The sequence below is a fragment of the Salmo trutta genome, chromosome 40 (genome assembly GCF_901001165.1).
Source record: "Salmo trutta chromosome 40, fSalTru1.1, whole genome shotgun sequence".
NCBI classification, from domain to species: Eukaryota; Metazoa; Chordata; class Actinopteri; order Salmoniformes; family Salmonidae; genus Salmo; species Salmo trutta.
Window position 1 is genome coordinate 23,584,100 of NC_042996.1, and position 18,236 is coordinate 23,602,335.

The following is an 18,236-nucleotide window of genomic DNA, read 5'->3' on the forward strand; positions in this document are numbered from 1 at the left end:
TCTGCCTATTTTGTATGAAAGCAGTTTGATCCCCGTCAATCAATTCTGGGATTATGTCTTCCATTCTTTTGGCTATTATTGATGCATATAGTTTATAATCTGTATTAAGAATTGCAATAGGTCTATAAGAATTGCATTCCTTCTGATCTTTACCCTCTTTTGGGATTACAGATATGATGGCTTCTCTCCACGATGGTGGTAGACCCCCCTCTCGCAGAGTCCAGTTAAAACAGACCTGAAGTAGAGGTGTTAGTTGTTCTCTGAAGGCTCTGAACCATTCAAAAGGGAAGCCATCAGTGCCTGGAGACTTGTTTACTTTTAGATTAAATATTGCATTATTCATTCGTTCAGTGGTTATTTCTGAAGTAAGTCTATCATTTTGCTCTGTCCCAATTGAGGGGAGATCAAGTGAGTTCAAAAAAATGCTCTCTTGTCTCTGCATCTGCCTTCTCTGGTTGCTTGTACAGATTTGTGCAATATGATATAAATGCATTCTATATTTAATCCAATTTGCATGTAATCTTCTTTGTTTTGGGGCCTTTTATTTTGAAAATGGTATTCTATGCTTCTTGTTTCCTGAGTCTCCATGCTAGTTATTGTGTTGCCTTTGAGCCTGCTTCATAATATTGTTGTTCCAGAAACATGAGCTTTTTCAACACTTCTTCACAATAGATCTGGTCAATTTCCTGTTTTACCTTTTGAATCTCTCGTAATAGAAGAGGGTATTTGTAATGACTATGAAATCATTCCAAGTTTCTTAAAGTTTCCTGTAATTTCAGCAGTTTTTGTGCTTCAATCTTTTTCTAGAGAGATGATGTGGCTTTGATCTTTCCTCTAATATCCCACAATGTAGCAGGAGATACTTCCCCATTATCATTATTCTCCAGATAGACATTCAATTCTGTCTTTATTGATTCCTTGAATGCTGGATCATTCAGCATGCTTGTAAGCCTCCATAGAGTATTTCTTGGTTTGCTATCAAGGTGTAGAGTAAGGTAAACCCCATTATGAGTCGCTCTGCCCGATCCTACAATCCTTAAGCCTATGTCAATCTGCATTGTACATGAAAAAGTAGTCTAACCTGGAGTATTCAGTGTGGCGGGCTGTCATGTGGATGTCACACCATACATCAAGCAGTCCTAAATCCTGCAATATCCAATTGATGTTTTTAGAAACTAGGCTAAGTTTCCTATTTTGATTTGTGCTGTCCAATTTTGAGTTTAAAATCATGTTAAAATCTCCTCCACAGATAAGAGTGCCAGAGGTTTCTGTGGCAATTAAATCAAACACCTTCCTTTAGAAGACCATGTCACTCCCTGGGGGTGCGTATACATTAAATAATGTAACTTCCTTGTTATCCAGTTAACATTTAACAAGTATAAATCTACCCTCCTTGTCTTTATTTCTGATATAAACTCAAAATAAACTGAATTTGGGATCAAGATTGCAATGCCCCTTCTACCCATTTTGTAAGAAGAAGAAGAAAATGGTATTCCTATATCCCATTTTCTTGAGTTTCTCATGTTCAGGAGTGGAGAAGTGAGTTTCCTGCCAGAATAGTATGTCAACTCTCTCCTGTTTCATCTTTGTTATTACCTTACTTCTCTTGATGGCACTCCCCAGTCCGTTTACATTGAGACTTATGACCTTATGACCTTAAATTCCTGATGATGCATCGATATAAATACAAAAACCTGTGCACCATAACTGCCTGCTTAACATGAGCCTAAAAAGTAAACCAAAGTGGGAAAATACTTTGCTCTTTGGACTCCCATGTCAGAGGACTGTCTCTTGCCTCTGGAGTTTGAGGGGAGGAGCCTGTCCGCTGGAGGAGCCCCTTGTTCAGATATGAAAATGTGTAACGCAGTTGCAAACAAGACCTGGTGGAACCGAAAATTTAAAAGGTACCTATTTCATTGCTTTTACACATCGGTTAATTACAAGTTGTCATGTCCTGACCAGTAAAAGGGGTTATTTGTCATTGTAGTTTGGTCAGGGCGTGGCAGGGGGTGTTTGTTTTGTGTGTTTCGGTGTTTTTGGTTTAGGTTCTATGTTTTCTATTTCTATGTTTATATCTAGTTTTCTATTTCTATGTTAAGTTTTTGGCAATGACCTTCAATTAGAGGCAGCTGGTTGTCATTGTCTCTAATTGGAGGCCATATTTAGTTGTGTTTGTTTCACTTGTGTTTGGTGGGTGGTTATTTTCTGTATAGCCTGGGAGCCTTATGGAACTGTTTTCATTGTTTGTTTATTTTGTTTAAGTGTTTATTTCAAATAAATAAAGAAGATGAGCACTTTACCCGCTGCGCCTTGGTCCAATCCTTACGACGCCTATGACACAAGTGAAAACTATATAGGTCATGTGTAAATATCATGAATCCTCTCCTTGATATGCCCTTCTGTTACCCTGTTGTCAATGTGTCATTAATCATTCGCTTATAGATATGTTATTAACGTGACCATACACAATGTGTCCATAAAGAACACATACTTTTCGTTCATCACCTTTGCTCAGCATTGGGGGAAAATAGGGGAGACATTTTACCTATTGCAATGTCAATCGTAACAACCCAATAAGTCTTACCAGCTCGCGGTAACTCTTAAGTCTGTTAAATCCGATTCAGTGTCTTCTATCTTCTTGTTGGAAATGCCTGAGTCTCTCTCGCATGTGAATGTCCTCTCGCCAAGGTGATTTCCCTCTTTTTCCATGACTCTGCTCGCTGATAACGATCCATAGGAGGGCCTGCTCAAGTCTTTCCACCGGTGAAGACGCCTTTCTCCTGGCGGTGTACTCCATTGGGATGCACCTCGACTTCAGGTCCTCAGCTGCCTCGTCTGCATGCTCGTAACTGGGCCATTATCCAGAAATACCCAAATTTTTGCCAGGAATGGCGTTCAGAATGCGAATACCTTTCTCTTTAAGTGATTTCTTGATGGGGGTGTATTCCTTCCTTCTTTTCAGTATATCTCCCGCGTAGTCCTCATCAAAGAACACTCGTTGGCATGGAAGTTAACAGGCTATTTCCAGGCTGCAAGTAAGACTTTCTCTTTGACTGAGAATTGTATGAACCGTACTACTATGGATCTTGGTGGGGCGCTGGTGGGGGGTTTTGAGGCCAGAGCTCATTTAGTTATTTTCGTACATCTTCTCGAAGTTCCTCTCGTAAGCTTGTGAGCACCTCGCTCAATTCCTCCTTTATCACCTCACGAAATGAGGGTTATTTTGCAGCTGCTAGCTTATTTGCGCTAGCATTAGCCATCTTTGTTTTGTCGACAATTATACAGTTGCAAGAAAAAGTATGTGAACCCTTTGGAATTATCTGGATATCTGCATAATTGGTCATAAAATTACATCTGATCTTCATCTAAATCACAACAACAGACAAACACAGTGTGCTTAAACTAATAACACACACATTATTGTATTTTTCTTGTCTATATTGTATGCATCATTTAAACATTCACAGTGTAGGTTGGAAAAAGTATGTGAACCCCTAGGCTAATGACTTCTCCAAAAGCTAATTGGAGTCAGGAGTCAGTTAACCTGGAGTCCAATCAAAGAGACGAGATTGAAGATGTTGGTTAGAGCTGCCCTGCCCTATACAAAACACTCACAAAATTTGAGTTTGCTATTCACAAGAAGCATTGCCTGATGTGAACCATGCCTCGAACAAAAGAGATCTCAGAAGATTAAGATGAAGAATTGTTGACTTGCATAAAGTTGGAAAGGGTCGCAAAAGTATCTCTAAAAGCCTTGATGTTCATCAGTCCACGGTAAGACAAATTGTCTATAAATGGAGAAAGTTCAGCACTGTTGCTACTCTCCCTTGGAGTGGCCATCCTGCAAAGATGACTGCAAGAGCACAGCACAGAATGCTCAATGAGGTTAAGAAGAATCCTAGAGTGTCAGCTAAAGACTCACAGAAATCTATGAACATGCTAACATCTCTGTTGATGAGTCTACGGTACGTAAAACACTCAACAAGAGTGGTGTTCATGGGAGGACACAACGGAAGAAGCCACTGCTGTCAAAAAAAACATTGCTGCATGTCTGAAGTTCGCAAAAGAGCATCTGGATGTTCCACAGTGCTACTGGCAAAATATTCTGTGGACAGATGAAACACAGATGAAACTAAAGTTGAGTTGTTTGGAAGGAACACAAAACACTATGTGTGGAGAAATCAGGCACAACACACTAACATCAAAACCTCATGCCAACTGTAAAGTATGGTGAAGGGAGCATCATGGTTTGGAGCTGCTTTACTGCATCAGGGCCTGAACAGCTTGCTATCATTGACGTAAAAATGAATTTCCAAGTTTATCAAGACATTTTGCAGGAGAATGTTAGGCTATCTGCCAATTAAAGCTCAACAGAAGTTGGGTGATGCAACAGGACAACGACCCAAAACCCAGAAGTAAATCAACTACAGAATGGCTTCAACAGAATGAAATATGCCTTCTGGAGTGGCCCAGTCAGAGTCCTGATCTCAACCCGACTGAGAAGCTGCGGCATGACCTCAAGAAAGCGGTTCACACCAGACATCCCAAGAATATTGCTGAACTGAAACAGTTTTGTAAAGAGGAATGGTCCAAAATTCCTCCTGGCCGTTGTGCAGGTCTGATCCGCAACTACAGAAAACGTTTGGTTGAGGTTATTGCTTCCAAAAGAGTGTCAAGCAGTTATTAAATCCAAGGGTTCACATACTTTTTCCACCATGCTCTGTGAATGCTTACATGGTGCGTTCAATAAAGACATGAAAACATATAATTGTTTGTGTGTTATTAGTTTAAGCAGACTGTATTTGTCTATTGTTGTGACTTAGATGAAGATCAGATCAAATTTTATGACCAATTTATGCAGAAGTCCAGGTAATTCCAAAGGGTTCACATACTTTTTCTTGCCACTGTATCTTCCGCTGTCTTGTTACGGGCTATTGTTGCAGCTCCACAACCTTTTCCTATGTTCCCCTTTTCCACTTTGTGTAAATTATTATAAGGCTCAGAGTAAATGCTTGAATTTAGGGGGGAAATACCAAACCGATGTGCTGTACGAAAAACTAGGCAGCCATTTCCTAAGTTGCGTCACCGAAAGTCTCACACTCATTCTTATGTTTAATACATGTATTGTATAGAGTGTGTGATGGCTCGCAATGATGGTAAAAACAACATTTGAGAGTGCGCTGGAGGTTGAATGTTTGAAGGGTATGGGACTATACAAAGATTGGGAACCACTGGTCTAGATTATCAGGCAATTGTTATGTGGACTGTGCAGTGCCATAAGGACTACATTTTCACTTTAGCATGACGTTTTCGAAGATGAACCAGGCTTTAGTAATTACCATCTCTCTCTCTCTCTCTCTCTCTCTCTCAGCTCTCTCTCTCTCAGCTCTCTCACTCACCAATGTAACATATCACTGAGCACCCACAATATGAGCAGAGAGACATCAGGGGCCACACACACACACACACACAAATACACACACAGTAAAACACACGCACACATCACAGCCCAGTGCCCCGGTCACCCTGGCTGGCACTCAGGTATTCATAGAAAATTCCAGTTTTGGAAGCATTGGAACATGACACTGTTTAATTATGTTGTTACAGTATGTTCCGGCTGCTAGTATTGTACATTGTACAGGATGTTTATGTTTGTGTCTCAAATGGCTATTCCCTATGTAGGGCTTTGGTCAAAGGTAGTGCGCTATAGGGTATACAGTGCCATTTGGGATGCAGAGTAGGCCTTATCCTGAATAAAGTGATGAATTAAATAAAAAAACAAAAGACATTCAAGTCTACCCATATATAATTACTGTGTTTTGAACTAGGACATTCAGCTAGAAACAACCCACTTGACTTTCTCAAACATGATAATGAATGTGTTTGGAGGCTTAATTTGGGAGGTCCTCTGTAGCAGACTGTAACTACAGACACCAGAGACAAGCGGGTCTATCCTGCTGGATACAAAGTCATACAAATGTATTTCTTCTGAAATCTCCAAGTGCAGCAGAGAACAAATTCTATCTGATTAAGCTGATATGCATGGATGGATTGCATTTCTCATGGACCTCAGGATCCTTAAGAATCAAAGTGAATTAGTGAGATCCTGTTTGAACAATATAGTGTGCTCCAGGGGGACGTTTAGGTACAGAGCTAGTATTATCTTCTCCAGCCTTAACCATTAGTGGGGAAAATGCTGAACAGACCCAAGGTCAGTGACTAGGGACAACTTCACCAAACACCAATATTACTGTAGCTGTAATACTATTCCTCTCTAATGGCCTGGCTCTGTTTTAACCATGGCTCACCACTTAGTAGGTTTGTATAGTAAATTTCTCCCACCAGGGAGTGTCCTCAGTAGGCCTGCGTAGTTTAGTGGGCGACACGCTGAGTTCAGAGGCACTTCACCATCCAGCCATACCCAATAAAGAGGAAGTCATCACGTCTAGCCAGATCAAAGGGATAGCAGAGAGTAGCAGAGAGAGAAGGTCAGGTTGGTCTAAGCCTGCGTAGCCAATGGCACCCTTTTGCCTATATAGTGCACTACTTTTGACCAGGCTCTGGTCAAAAGTAGTGCACTCTGTAGGAAATAGGGTGCCATTTGGGATGCACTATATCACAGACGGATGCACGAGGTAGCACCAGGAGAGGCTCCCTACTAAGTGGTGTATTAACAGAACAGAAGCGCCACAGGGAGTGCTAGGACTGCATCCCAAATGACATCCCATTCCCTTCATAGTGCATCTAATATGGGCCCTGGTCAAAGGAGTGCACTGTATTTGGAATAGCCATCCATTTGGGACACAGCCTGGGTCTGGGTTTTATACAGAACAGATAAGCCCAGGACAGAACCCTGTCTTTGCACCATAGGACACAACCCAAAAACTAATACCAAAACTTCAGGAAGGAGTCTGTAAAATCTGAAGATTGTGACCTGAGAATGTTTGAGAGCAAAGTTAGTGTACTGGAATAGGGAGACATAGAGTTTTTAAACTCTAACACAAACTTTTAGGAAGAGAATACAAGAAGAGCTGTGGTCACACTTTCAGAATAACAAAATGCTAATTGGATGATTAATACCTGATTTTTGAATGAACTATATTGGCCTATTTCTGTATGGACGATGCTTATGTGATCAAGCTTCTCCCCGTCAATACTCAGAATAAATGTGCTGTGATTATGCTATAACTGGGGAATGCCATCGGTCATGGGTTGTAGCTTAAGTAACTCATTCACAACAAGGTTTATCTTTTCTACCACACCCCTGTTTATTCATCCCTAGTCATTTCTACCCTTATCAACAGACTGTACATTTGGTGCTTGGAAAAAACAATCAGAAAAAAAGTGAGGGAGTGAAAAACATATGTAGGCCACACCTCCTGCCCTGTCTCCTGGCTGGAATTAATGCAGCGAGCGCTGGGTGAGTGTGCCTCGTGCCAAGGCGCGGCCAGGCCCGCTGTACCTGATCCACTGCCAGCATAGTGCGGGCACCGTGCCAAACGCTCTCTCTCCCTTCCCCTCTCTCTCTCTCTCTCTCTCTGTCTCTCTCTGGCTCTCATTCCAACTATCTATTCATGCACTGCTTTCCATTTAAAACAGGCTTAGAATTTTAAATGCTTAAGTCCTGATGTGGGAAGAGAGAGGGGGGAAGGGGGAATTGATGTAGTGGAAAATATTATTCAGACTCAGTGCTTGTCTGTTAGAATAACTAAGCATAACTCTGAGTTCTGGGTCTTTCAGATCACTGAAGTATGTAAGAGAGTAAGGCTCATAGAAATATAATAATTTTTCTAATAGGGATTCTATATTTATAGTAAGGCAGTATGTGGGCCCCGTTCATAGTGTCTTTGAATGGTTTGTAGGCCAATGCTAACCAAGAGATAGGCCTACAAACCACTCAAAGATGCTATGGCCCACACACTGCCTTATCGTAGAAATACAATCCCTACTATAAAAAAATATAATATTTCGAATATAGGGCATTAATTAATTAGATATAATGAATCAGGTCGTTAATACATGGTCATTAATGCATAGTGGCTCATACCCTAAAAACAAAAATGTACAGCACTTCTCTTCTGCTATGCGACTATCACTGGCGCTGTCCAGTAGACACGTGGTGCTGATATGCAGTCGGGGCGCTGTCCAGTAGAAGTGGGGCTGAACTTCGAGTTAGGGCCGGCTTGGACACAGTTGCTATGGGATTTCTTCCCAATAAATGATATGTTTAGGCACTATCAATCAAGTAACGTCCTCTGACATTCTTGATATGTTTCTACACTATAGGACATAAACTATGTTCAGTACAGATGAAACAATGTTGTGTTTGATATGTATGTGTGTGATTTTGATTATTTCCAGGAAATGCACTAACAGATACAGCCTGTACTCTAGCCTAAAAATCAACACATACACACGCCACCTGTGAGCATCCCAGTATGTGAGTTGAGGGAGGGCTGCTTGCTGTATGTCCTGTACATACACCAATAACCACATTATTAGATGTTTATTGGGGATAGATTTCAGATGTAGTTTTATTTTTCGGAACATTATTTTATTCCAGCTATATAATGCACATTCTAGTCTCAAAATCATTTGGAGGGAATTTACAACGCATTCTGCGCTCACTCTCTACTTCTCTCACACTCTCTCTCTCGTTATTTCTCTCTCCATCCTCCGTTTTATTCTACCAGTATGGAATAACGGTGCGCATGATGGTGGTCATCTACAAGTTTGGGTTTGAGGACAGTCGATAGTGACTTGTGATCTCCAAGGACTTTCTTTCCAGGGTAGATCCCATATGCTATTATTTATCAGATTTAAAAGGACATTGTTGACGAACTACATATTTCCAGTGTTTTTCTTTACATGGGAGCCTAAACGATTCACACATCCTCTACCACAGTTGAATTAGAGGAGCTTTACGACGTTGCGGTACACGTGATTGCATCTTTCAGTCCTTTATAGCAATCATTTTTGGAGATCACACTGCGATTTCAGGATGTCAAACCTATTCTCCTGATTCTCCTGAACTAACCTATTACTTCTGCAAATATCACTAAGAAGTGGGTTATTTTTGGAATACGAAACATTTAATTGCGTCACATGCGAGTTCCCAAGCGTTCCAAGACACCTTTTTTCGTCAACTGTGAACCCCAAGAAGATGCTACCATTTTTACGCACCGGCTGCATATCCATATGAGAGGTTTTGCAATGAGAGGTTCGTTCTCAACATGTTTTTTCCAAGGATTACACGTGGAGAGAGGCGCTTCGTGAGAGGAAGACCTGGCTGGTGAAATTACTTTTTATTTTTGTGAGAGGGTATCGCTCTGTTCAATGGCTCCAGCTTTAAGGTTGACTAAACGTAAGGATGCCAGCCCCTGGCCAAGGATGTCTTCAACTTTCTGGGTTATGATACTGTTGACCAGCATCTTAATCATCTACTGCGGTAAGTCTAGCTCTGGCTCGTTTTCCCTGGTCATATTGGTTCATATTGATAAAGTGCTGCTGCGGTAGACTGTAGGGTGACCGTGGTGTCACTGTCTACTGCTTTGACATTAAAATTATGCGACAGCAATATCGGAAATCACTTCAAGGGTTATTGGTTTTGTCATTGCAGTCGAACTAATATCGTTTCAAACGCACGTATGCACAATTGCGCGCGCGCGCGCACACACACACACACACACACACACACACACACACACACACACAGGCAACAAATAATGTCCTTATACGGACACAGTTAATAATAAGAGGAGCACACTCACTCTGTTGGATGTTACTTCATTACCATCATCCTGTGGAAAGGACAATCGTGCATCAGCCACTGTTTGTGCTATTAGATCATTGCCGTATTTCACCTGGTTGCAGTTGGATTGCACTGGACTGTGATAGACTCACTAGGTGGAAGCTTCATCATCATCATCATTAAATGTAGAAAATACCATGAATGAAAAATAATTTATTTTATCTCATCTTTATTTAGCCCACCCAGGTTAGTCTCATTGAGATAAAATGTAATCTAAGAGAGAGAGACATTCTTGGCCGGCCCTAACTCATCTGTGTATTCTGACCATGAAAGGATAGCATGCCATGCCAGTATTATTCAGTTGAGAGTGATCTCCAGCTGGCACTGTGTGAAAATGTATGGGAAAGGAGGCATTCGTTGTGCATTAACCACGATAAGCGTATTACAAGCTAAGCTATTTTATTAGCACTTAAGCTAATGACTAACATAATAATTCCGTTGTCTAGGGGCACATTTACTATAAAAACAGATCCCTCCTTTTCGCTAGAATTTCATTGAACATTCTTGTAATTTAGCAGAGCTTCTTATCCAGAGCGATTTACAGTAGTGAATGCATACATTTCCCTCCTGGGCCCCCATTGCACTTCACCAACAACCCTGGCATTCCGAGAGCCATGCTCTACCAACTGAGCTACATGGGACTAATTTCCTCTCCTCTTCCAGGGTCTTAGGTTCATTATAGGCTGCAGCAAAAGTCGAGGAGGGAATTGAATCTGTTTTTCATTTTCTTCTCTTTTGTGTTGAGAATAAACGGCCTGTGTGTTTCGATCATATAGAGACTGTGGCTGTTTAATCAGTGGCCAGTGTTTCTCTGGATGTTTCAGATCAGTGTGTGTCTGTGTGTTTAAGTGTGTGCGTAGCAACCCTTCCTTGGTGGAAACCTAACGTAGCAGTTGTAAAAGAAAAGCCTGAAACTAGATTCCCCACATATTCTGGTATTGATGAGATGAAAAAAAAATGTAGAGGGAGGTTCTCTTCTGCAATGTTGTCGTCTGTTTGCTCTGGTCAGCAGTCTACAGAGCCGTACTGATCCACCCTACTGTTAAACAGCTGTTTGTCTCTAACTTGATTTTACACTTGTTTCCTGTGTCCCTTTCCTTGATGATTTCTTCTTTGCCTCACTTTCTCCTCTCTGTCTCTTCCCTTTTGTCCTGACCTACCTGTTTTTGTACATTTCTTCCCTCCTGGCTTGTCTTTTCTACCATGGTCTGACTCCTTCCGCTGTCCCTTTCCTTGTCCCTCTTGTCTGTCCTTACCCGTTTCCTGTCCAGTCCTGTCTCTCTCGTCCTAGGCTGCCTCTACTGTACTCTCCTGTCTACCTTGACCTGTCTCTCCTGCACTCTTCCCCCTATCCAAAATGGCTTCTGAAGCAGTGCCCTGACCTACTTGTGGTCTCTGACATGAATCTCAGAACCTGACTGGACTGGCTGACCAACAGATGGCATGCTTCTCTTCTGTGAGTCACAGAACAGAAACATAGCCAGAGCTGATCCATAATTGTTATGCTGGGTATGAGATGAAAGTACAGCCTGTGTGTGATTACATCAGCTGGATGAGAGGGTTTGGACTAGGGCTGGGCGGTGTACTGTATTTTACCAGTAGTGATGCACGGACCGTTCTGAGTTTTTACTTTACCTTCTATAACGATATTTCAGTGATTGGTTTGTTAAATGTGATACGCCATATTGCTACTCGAGTCGTCTCTCTCTCTCTTTCCTCCTGCAAGTCGCTTCCCCATACGCTTCCCACACCAAGCTCTGCCCCGTCACTCAAGTTGTTGCTCAACCAAACAACCAGGGAGTCACGAGCACTTGCCATGCCGTCACACTGTATGCATAGTCAGATGCAACAAGATGTTAACAACAAAGTTGATTTCCACTTTGGTTCTTAATATAAATCCACAAGTGTTCTATATTTACACTATTACACTATTGTGTATCTTAGTGTCTGCAAACAGCTAGTTTGTCTTTTCTTAGCAAGTTGTGGGTAAAATAAATGTTAGCCGCTAATGTAAGTAAGCTAGCTAGCTAGCTTGCTAAATGTACAAATAGTCAAAGCAAACATAGCTAGCTCATACAGCCTGATACCAGTTCTGGTGTAGGCAAAGATCAGCATGTTGTTTGTGCAATGGTATCTTCTAAATCAGAGAGGAATAGACAAAGCATAAATATGTTAGCTTGCGCTAGCTACATGAAATAAGAGAAAACATGTAATCTAACATCTAATTAGGGTCCTCTGGGAAACACTGACCAACACTTTGGTTCCTACTCTTTCACAATAGTTCCTCCCTGGCTTTTTCATTCATTGTCATGTCAAATAACAATATATTCAAAGTGCTGCCCACTACACTGAGTGTACAAACCATTAGGGACACCTGCTATTTCCATGACATATACTGACCAGGTGAATCCAGGTGAAAGCTATGATCCCTTATTGATGTAACCTATTACATCTACTTCAATCAATGTAGATGAAGGTGAGGATACACGTTAAAGAAGGATTTTTAAGCCTGGAGACAATTGAGACATGGATTGTGTATGTGTACCATTCAGAGGGTGAATGGGCAAGACAAAATATGTACGTGCCTGGTAGTAGGTGCCTGGTGCACCGGCTTGAGTTTGTCAAGAACTGCAATGCTGCTGGGTTTTTCACGCTCAACAGTTTCCTGTGTGTATCAAGAATGGTGCCCCACCCAAAGGACATCTAGTCAGCTTGACACAACTGTGGGAAGCATTGTAGTCAACAAGTGCCAGCATCTCTGTGGAATGCTTTTGACACCTTGCAGAGTCCATGCCCTGACGAATTCAGGCTGTTCGGAGGGCAAAGGGGGTGCAACTCAATATTAGGAAGGTGTCCAAATTTTTGGGACACTTAGTGTATATTCCAGCTATAGTGCTAGAATAAGCATTCTATTTCCATGATTACAACAGTTCACCCTTTAATTAGGCCTAGATATTTTGCCCATATCATGCACGGTGTGTCACGGGCGTCGTAAGGAGTGGACCAAAATGCAGCGGGTATATTGATCATCTTCTTCTTTATTGAAGGAAAAACACTTAAACAAAACAAATGACGAAAACAGTCCCGTAAGGTGCACAGACTATACAGGAAACAACCACACACCAAAACACAAGTGAAACAAACCCCAACTAAATATGGCCTCCGATTAGAGGCAACGACAACCAGCTGCCTCTAATTGGAGGGCCTACCAAAACCCCAACATAGAAATAGAAAACTAGATAAACACATAGAAATAGAAAATGTAGAACATATACCAAAAAACCCGAACCACACAAAACAAATCAAATCAAATCAAAATCAAATCAAATTTATTTATATAGCCCTTCGTACATCAGCTGAAATCTCAAAGTGCTGTACAGAAACCCAGCCTAAAACCCCAAACAGCAAGCAATGCATGTGAAAGAAGCACGGTGGCTGGGAAAAACTCCCTAGGAAAAACTCCTGAGAAAGGCCAAAAACCTAGGAAGAAACCTAGAGAGGAACCAGGCTATGAGGGGTGGCCAGTCCTCTTCTGGCTGTGCCGGGTGGATATTATAACAGAACATGGTCAAGATGTTAAAATGTTCGTAAATGACCAGCATGGTCAAATAATAATAATCATAGTAATTGTCGAGGGTGCAACAAGCACGTCCGGTGAACAGGTCAGGGTTCCGTAGCCGCAGGCAGAACAGTTGAAACTGGAGCAGCAGCATGGCCAGGTGGACTGGGGACAGCAAGGAGTCATCATGCCAGGTAGTCCTGAGGCATGGTCCTAGGGCTCAGGTCCTCCGAGAGAAAGAAAGAAAGAGAGAAAGAGAGAATTAGAGAGAGCATATTTACATTCACACAGGACACCGGATAAGACAAGAGAATACTCCAGATGTAACAGACTGACCCTAGCCCCCCGACACATAAACTAAAAACATAAAACAAACACCCCCTGCCACACCCTGACCAAACTACAATAACAAATAACCCCTTTTACTGGTCAGGACGTGACACGGTGGCACAGTGTGGAAATGCTAACAAATGAGTGCAGGAAATGATGGAATTCATGAAAATGTTGTTGTTGGAGTTGGACTGAACAAAATAAAACAATCAGAATGGAGAAAACCTCATTGAAATCACTTTTAATTTGTGTGGCCACCCTAGGGTCATGAACTAGTCATGAAGCATATTTAGAACTTTTACTATTCAAAAACATAAAATACCGTCAAATACCGTCACACTGTAAAGAATGTTACATATAATGATATGATATTTTGGCCATATCGCCCAGTCTTCAGATAATGTTTGTCAGGAAATGGCAGCATTAAAATAAGGACAATCTAGCCATATATAGCTTGGAAAATAACTGTCAAAAATGTTTTAAGGCGGTACTTGTTTCTGAAAATCCTGTTACTGAAGGCATATCTATAAACCGTAACTCCGTGTATAATCCCGATTGTATAATGTGTGGCTATCTGTATAGAAACCATCTGAGCCTCCCCCCAAAAATCCAAAGTCGGACCTATAACACAGCAGAGTTATAGGTGCCGGTTTGGAGAAAGTTTGTCTCAGTCGGTTCCTACACAGATATGCACACATTATACATTCCGGATGGACGGACAAGGAGTTACAGATTATAGATATGCTTTCAGTAACAGGAGTTTTGGAAACAATTACCCCCTAAAACAATTAGACAATTATTTTCCAGGCTCATCATTGTAGCCATCTAGGACATCCATGCGAGGTGTCCTACAGTATATTGGGCTAAAGAGAATCTAGTCTATGTTGTAATTAGCATATATTACAGAGCAATGTCATCTGACTTTGTATATTATTGACCATAAACACACACACACACACCAGTGCATGCTCCGAGTGACACCTATTTGCTCACGAGTGTGACCGTAAGTGGCTGAGAGGAAATAAATGGAAGGGCTGTGATTATGACTGTGACTCATATGGTAACTGTCTCTCAAAATTAGCATCTCACTGTGAGATCTGCACAGACACAGCTGAGAGTGAGAGAGAAAGAGAGAGAGAGAGAGAGAGAGAGCAAGAAAGAGAGAGCAGGAGAGAGAGAACAGGAAAAAGATAGAGAGAGCAGGAGAGAGCGAGAAAGAGAGAGAAGGTTAGAGAGGGAGGAGAGAGTGAGGGAGTGTGTGCATGTGTCTGTGTGTGTGTGTGTGTGTGTGAGAGAGAGAGACACACACACAAGGCTGCATACTAGAGATGACACTTCAGCTTAATTCACCAACAGCATGTCAAAGACTGGAGTTAGTTCATTCCCATGGATGTCCTGATTAAGTTTAAAATATGTCCTTATCCACTGATAATATTTATTTGTTTTTAAGTCAATTACACACAAATATATTTAGTTATAGAGACAGTTTTTTCAGTGCACTGTAGCTCCCTCCTCTGGATGTGACTCGAGATGCGTTTGTTTGTTTGTTCCAGTGATATTAGTATTACTCATTCATTGGCTCTGCTTGTTGGCGTTGAAGTGCTAACGATGAGGCCATAGAGATACAAGTCTAAATGCCAATAACGTTAGCCCAGTGCTAGTTAGAACCATAGGAACATGTGTGACTGGTGTCCTCTGTGGGGTTAACAACATGAATATCAGTCAGATGGTGTGAACGTGCAAAGTAGAACAAACGCTGGGCCATTAACAAGCTGTACTGGGAGGTTAGGTTGGGATTTTTGATGCTGCTGGATCATTATCACTACATGTATCTGAATGGGAAAAGTGTGTTAGTGTGTTTGTGTGTGTGTGTGCTGTTTCAGTGTGTTGTGTGGGAGACTGTCTATAAGTAGGATCTCAGGAGCATATTGTTTCTCAGGGTGCTTACGCTGATCGTGAGAAAGAGCAGAGAGGGAAAAGGTGGGTAAAGGGAAGCCTGTACAGTTTGTCCCTTCTCCCCTGCTGCACCTCCCACCCTCAGGGTCAAATCCAGCAGTAGCAGATGAATCATGCCTGGTCCTGATGTAACACCTGCTGTCAGAGATAGGCCGAACGCACCACCAGCCCCTATAACACACCACTATGAGTCACTACCGCCCCACACATCTTCAGTAGTCATTACAGCCCACCACACATCCCCATTCACTTTAGACACCCACTGACTCACACCCACATTCTCAGCATACACGTCACTCAGCACACTGCATACCCGGCTCACTCCAACACCAGCACACACACCCACAGATATCCCACTGTCTTAGACTAAGCATCTTCTAATGCTCTCTGTTCTGTTTGTTTATCTACATGTCTCAATCTGCTCTACCTGAATCAATAATATTGTACTGGCCTTCCAACGCTGCATGGAGAACACATCCTTCTGTAGCCTGCTGTAGCCTCAGTACTGTAGACTCAGCCCTCAGGGCGTTCATGGAGAAAACCCAGTACGATATCATCTGAGAACCCAAGTCCCTGATACCTAGCCTGAGAAACTTGCCTGAGACATCAATGTGTTTGAAATCTCTGCAGCAAGATGAAAAGGACCTGCCCTCAAAATCCAAGCAGTACTAGTAGGTAAACAAGCCTGCATTTGAACATCTTATTCTATTTCTGGCATTGCATGAAGGGCATTTTTCTGGGTATAGACATTGAGCCACTATATACATCTATAACTATCAAACGTGTTGAAGTTTTCACCAACAGAAAGGAGAAATAAAGAACATATCGGATCTCCGTGTGGAAAATGGAGCTACTTTACCAAATGGTGTGACCATGGGTGTCATATAGGATGTGGAGAAAGTTCCTCAGCTCTGTGGCGTTAATGTATGTATCACAGATGGGCCAGAGAAATGTTGGCAGAAGATGAAGATTTTGTGACTCATAAAATATTGTTAAGTGATGAATTCCTAGTTGGTATAATGCGTGAGCATCCATCAGAGCAGTGTGGTAACAGAGTAATGCTTCTCACTGATGACATAGTAATCTACTGCTGATACTGATCACGTCCATTATCTGATGATCACTTTTATGATTTGCCTTTGATATTTATTGGCCTCGTGATATTGGTGGATGTGGTTCAAATACTGTGTCTTTTTCGTTGCCCTGTATTACCAGAGTACCACCGATGGAATCCAAGTCTGATCAAATTCCTTCACGATTATCTTTAACAAACTATCCCTTTGATGATCCTAAAATAAGTTAATGAACATGATCAGATATGTCTTTGATATTGCTGTATGTAGCTCAATTATATTGGAACATTGATTGTTTCTAATTGCTTATAAATCCAGTCTTCTAGAGGAGGAATGATCCTGTTACTTTGGTCCAGGATAAAAGTAAAACCAAAATGAATTCAGAGAGACAACACAAAATTCTATGTAGTTCTCTGTGTAATGGGAAAATCAATGATTATTGCCTTTTCAATCTGCTATTCCAATACCTCATACCTGGTAACACCTAGGACAAATAAAGACACGCTATTCAATTACAAGCCCAGTGTCCATCTTCTACATATATGCATGTTATTCCTTGGCTCCATCTGTTCCAACAATTCATTTTGGAAACACCCAGGAGAATAGCTTAATGAAATAAACCAGCGTGACAATCCATCTCTGTCACCACGGTTGTTTATGTTTACAGATGACCACAACAAACAAAGAATAACAAACATAACAAATGGGAGGGGTTGAGGGTAGCTGAAGGATAAAAATAAATAAATAAGACAACTAGTGTAAAATGTACCATGTCTGCAAAATGTATATAGTATGTATAAGCTGGAAGTAGAAGCCTAAGTATTGTTGTCCATTAGTTTACTCCAAATACATGAGGGTGGTAGGGTTAGGGGAAAAAAATAAGAATTAAAAGATATTTAAGAAAATAAGAAAAATATATATAGATGGGGGATTGGAAATTATGCAGACATATACATTGTGTTTTTTGAGAAAATCAAATCTGTTAAACTGTAAACTACCAGCTTGTCTGTTAAATGACTTAAAGAGATGGATATTGTGGATATTTGTAGCTCTGTTTTCACAACTCGATCAGCAGTGACACTGCAGCTTCTGAAATCTGCACATCCCCTACTGCCTGCGTAGGGTCACCACAAGAGAGGTTTGTTGACTAGATGACATGTTAACAGATCCTTGGGGCCTATAAAGGGCCTATAAAGGTGTGATAGTTGTGGAAGCAGTTCACAAACCTCTTGACGTTCCCCTAGGATAGGGGGCGCCACAGCGCATTTTGGAAAAAAATCGTTCCCATTTTCAACGGCCTACTAATCAAAGTCAGAAGCTAAGACATGCATATACTTATTTTATATGGATAGAAAACACCCTAAATTTTCTAAAACTGTTTGAATGGTGTCTGTGAGTATAACAGAACTCGTATGGCAGTCAAAACCCCGAGACCGATTGAACCAGGAAGTGGAAATCTGAATTGTGGACTCGACTTCACAGCCTTACCTATAAATCACAACGTAAA

At 41.4% G+C, this 18,236-nt stretch overlaps 1 protein-coding gene across 2 annotated transcripts in view; it reads left to right on the forward strand.

Annotated features, from left to right (window-relative positions):
* The first annotated feature begins 8,691 nt into the window (after positions 1–8,691).
* LOC115180230 (chemokine-like protein TAFA-5) overlaps positions 8,692–18,236 on the forward strand; it is a 165,663-nt gene continuing 156,118 nt past the window's right edge. For both annotated transcript variants that reach the window (XM_029742152.1, XM_029742155.1), the window contains exon 1: positions 8,692–9,448. In XM_029742152.1, the coding sequence (XP_029598012.1) occupies positions 9,337–9,448 (112 nt within the window). In that variant the 5' untranslated portion in view covers positions 8,692–9,336. The remainder of the gene's footprint in view (positions 9,449–18,236) is intronic.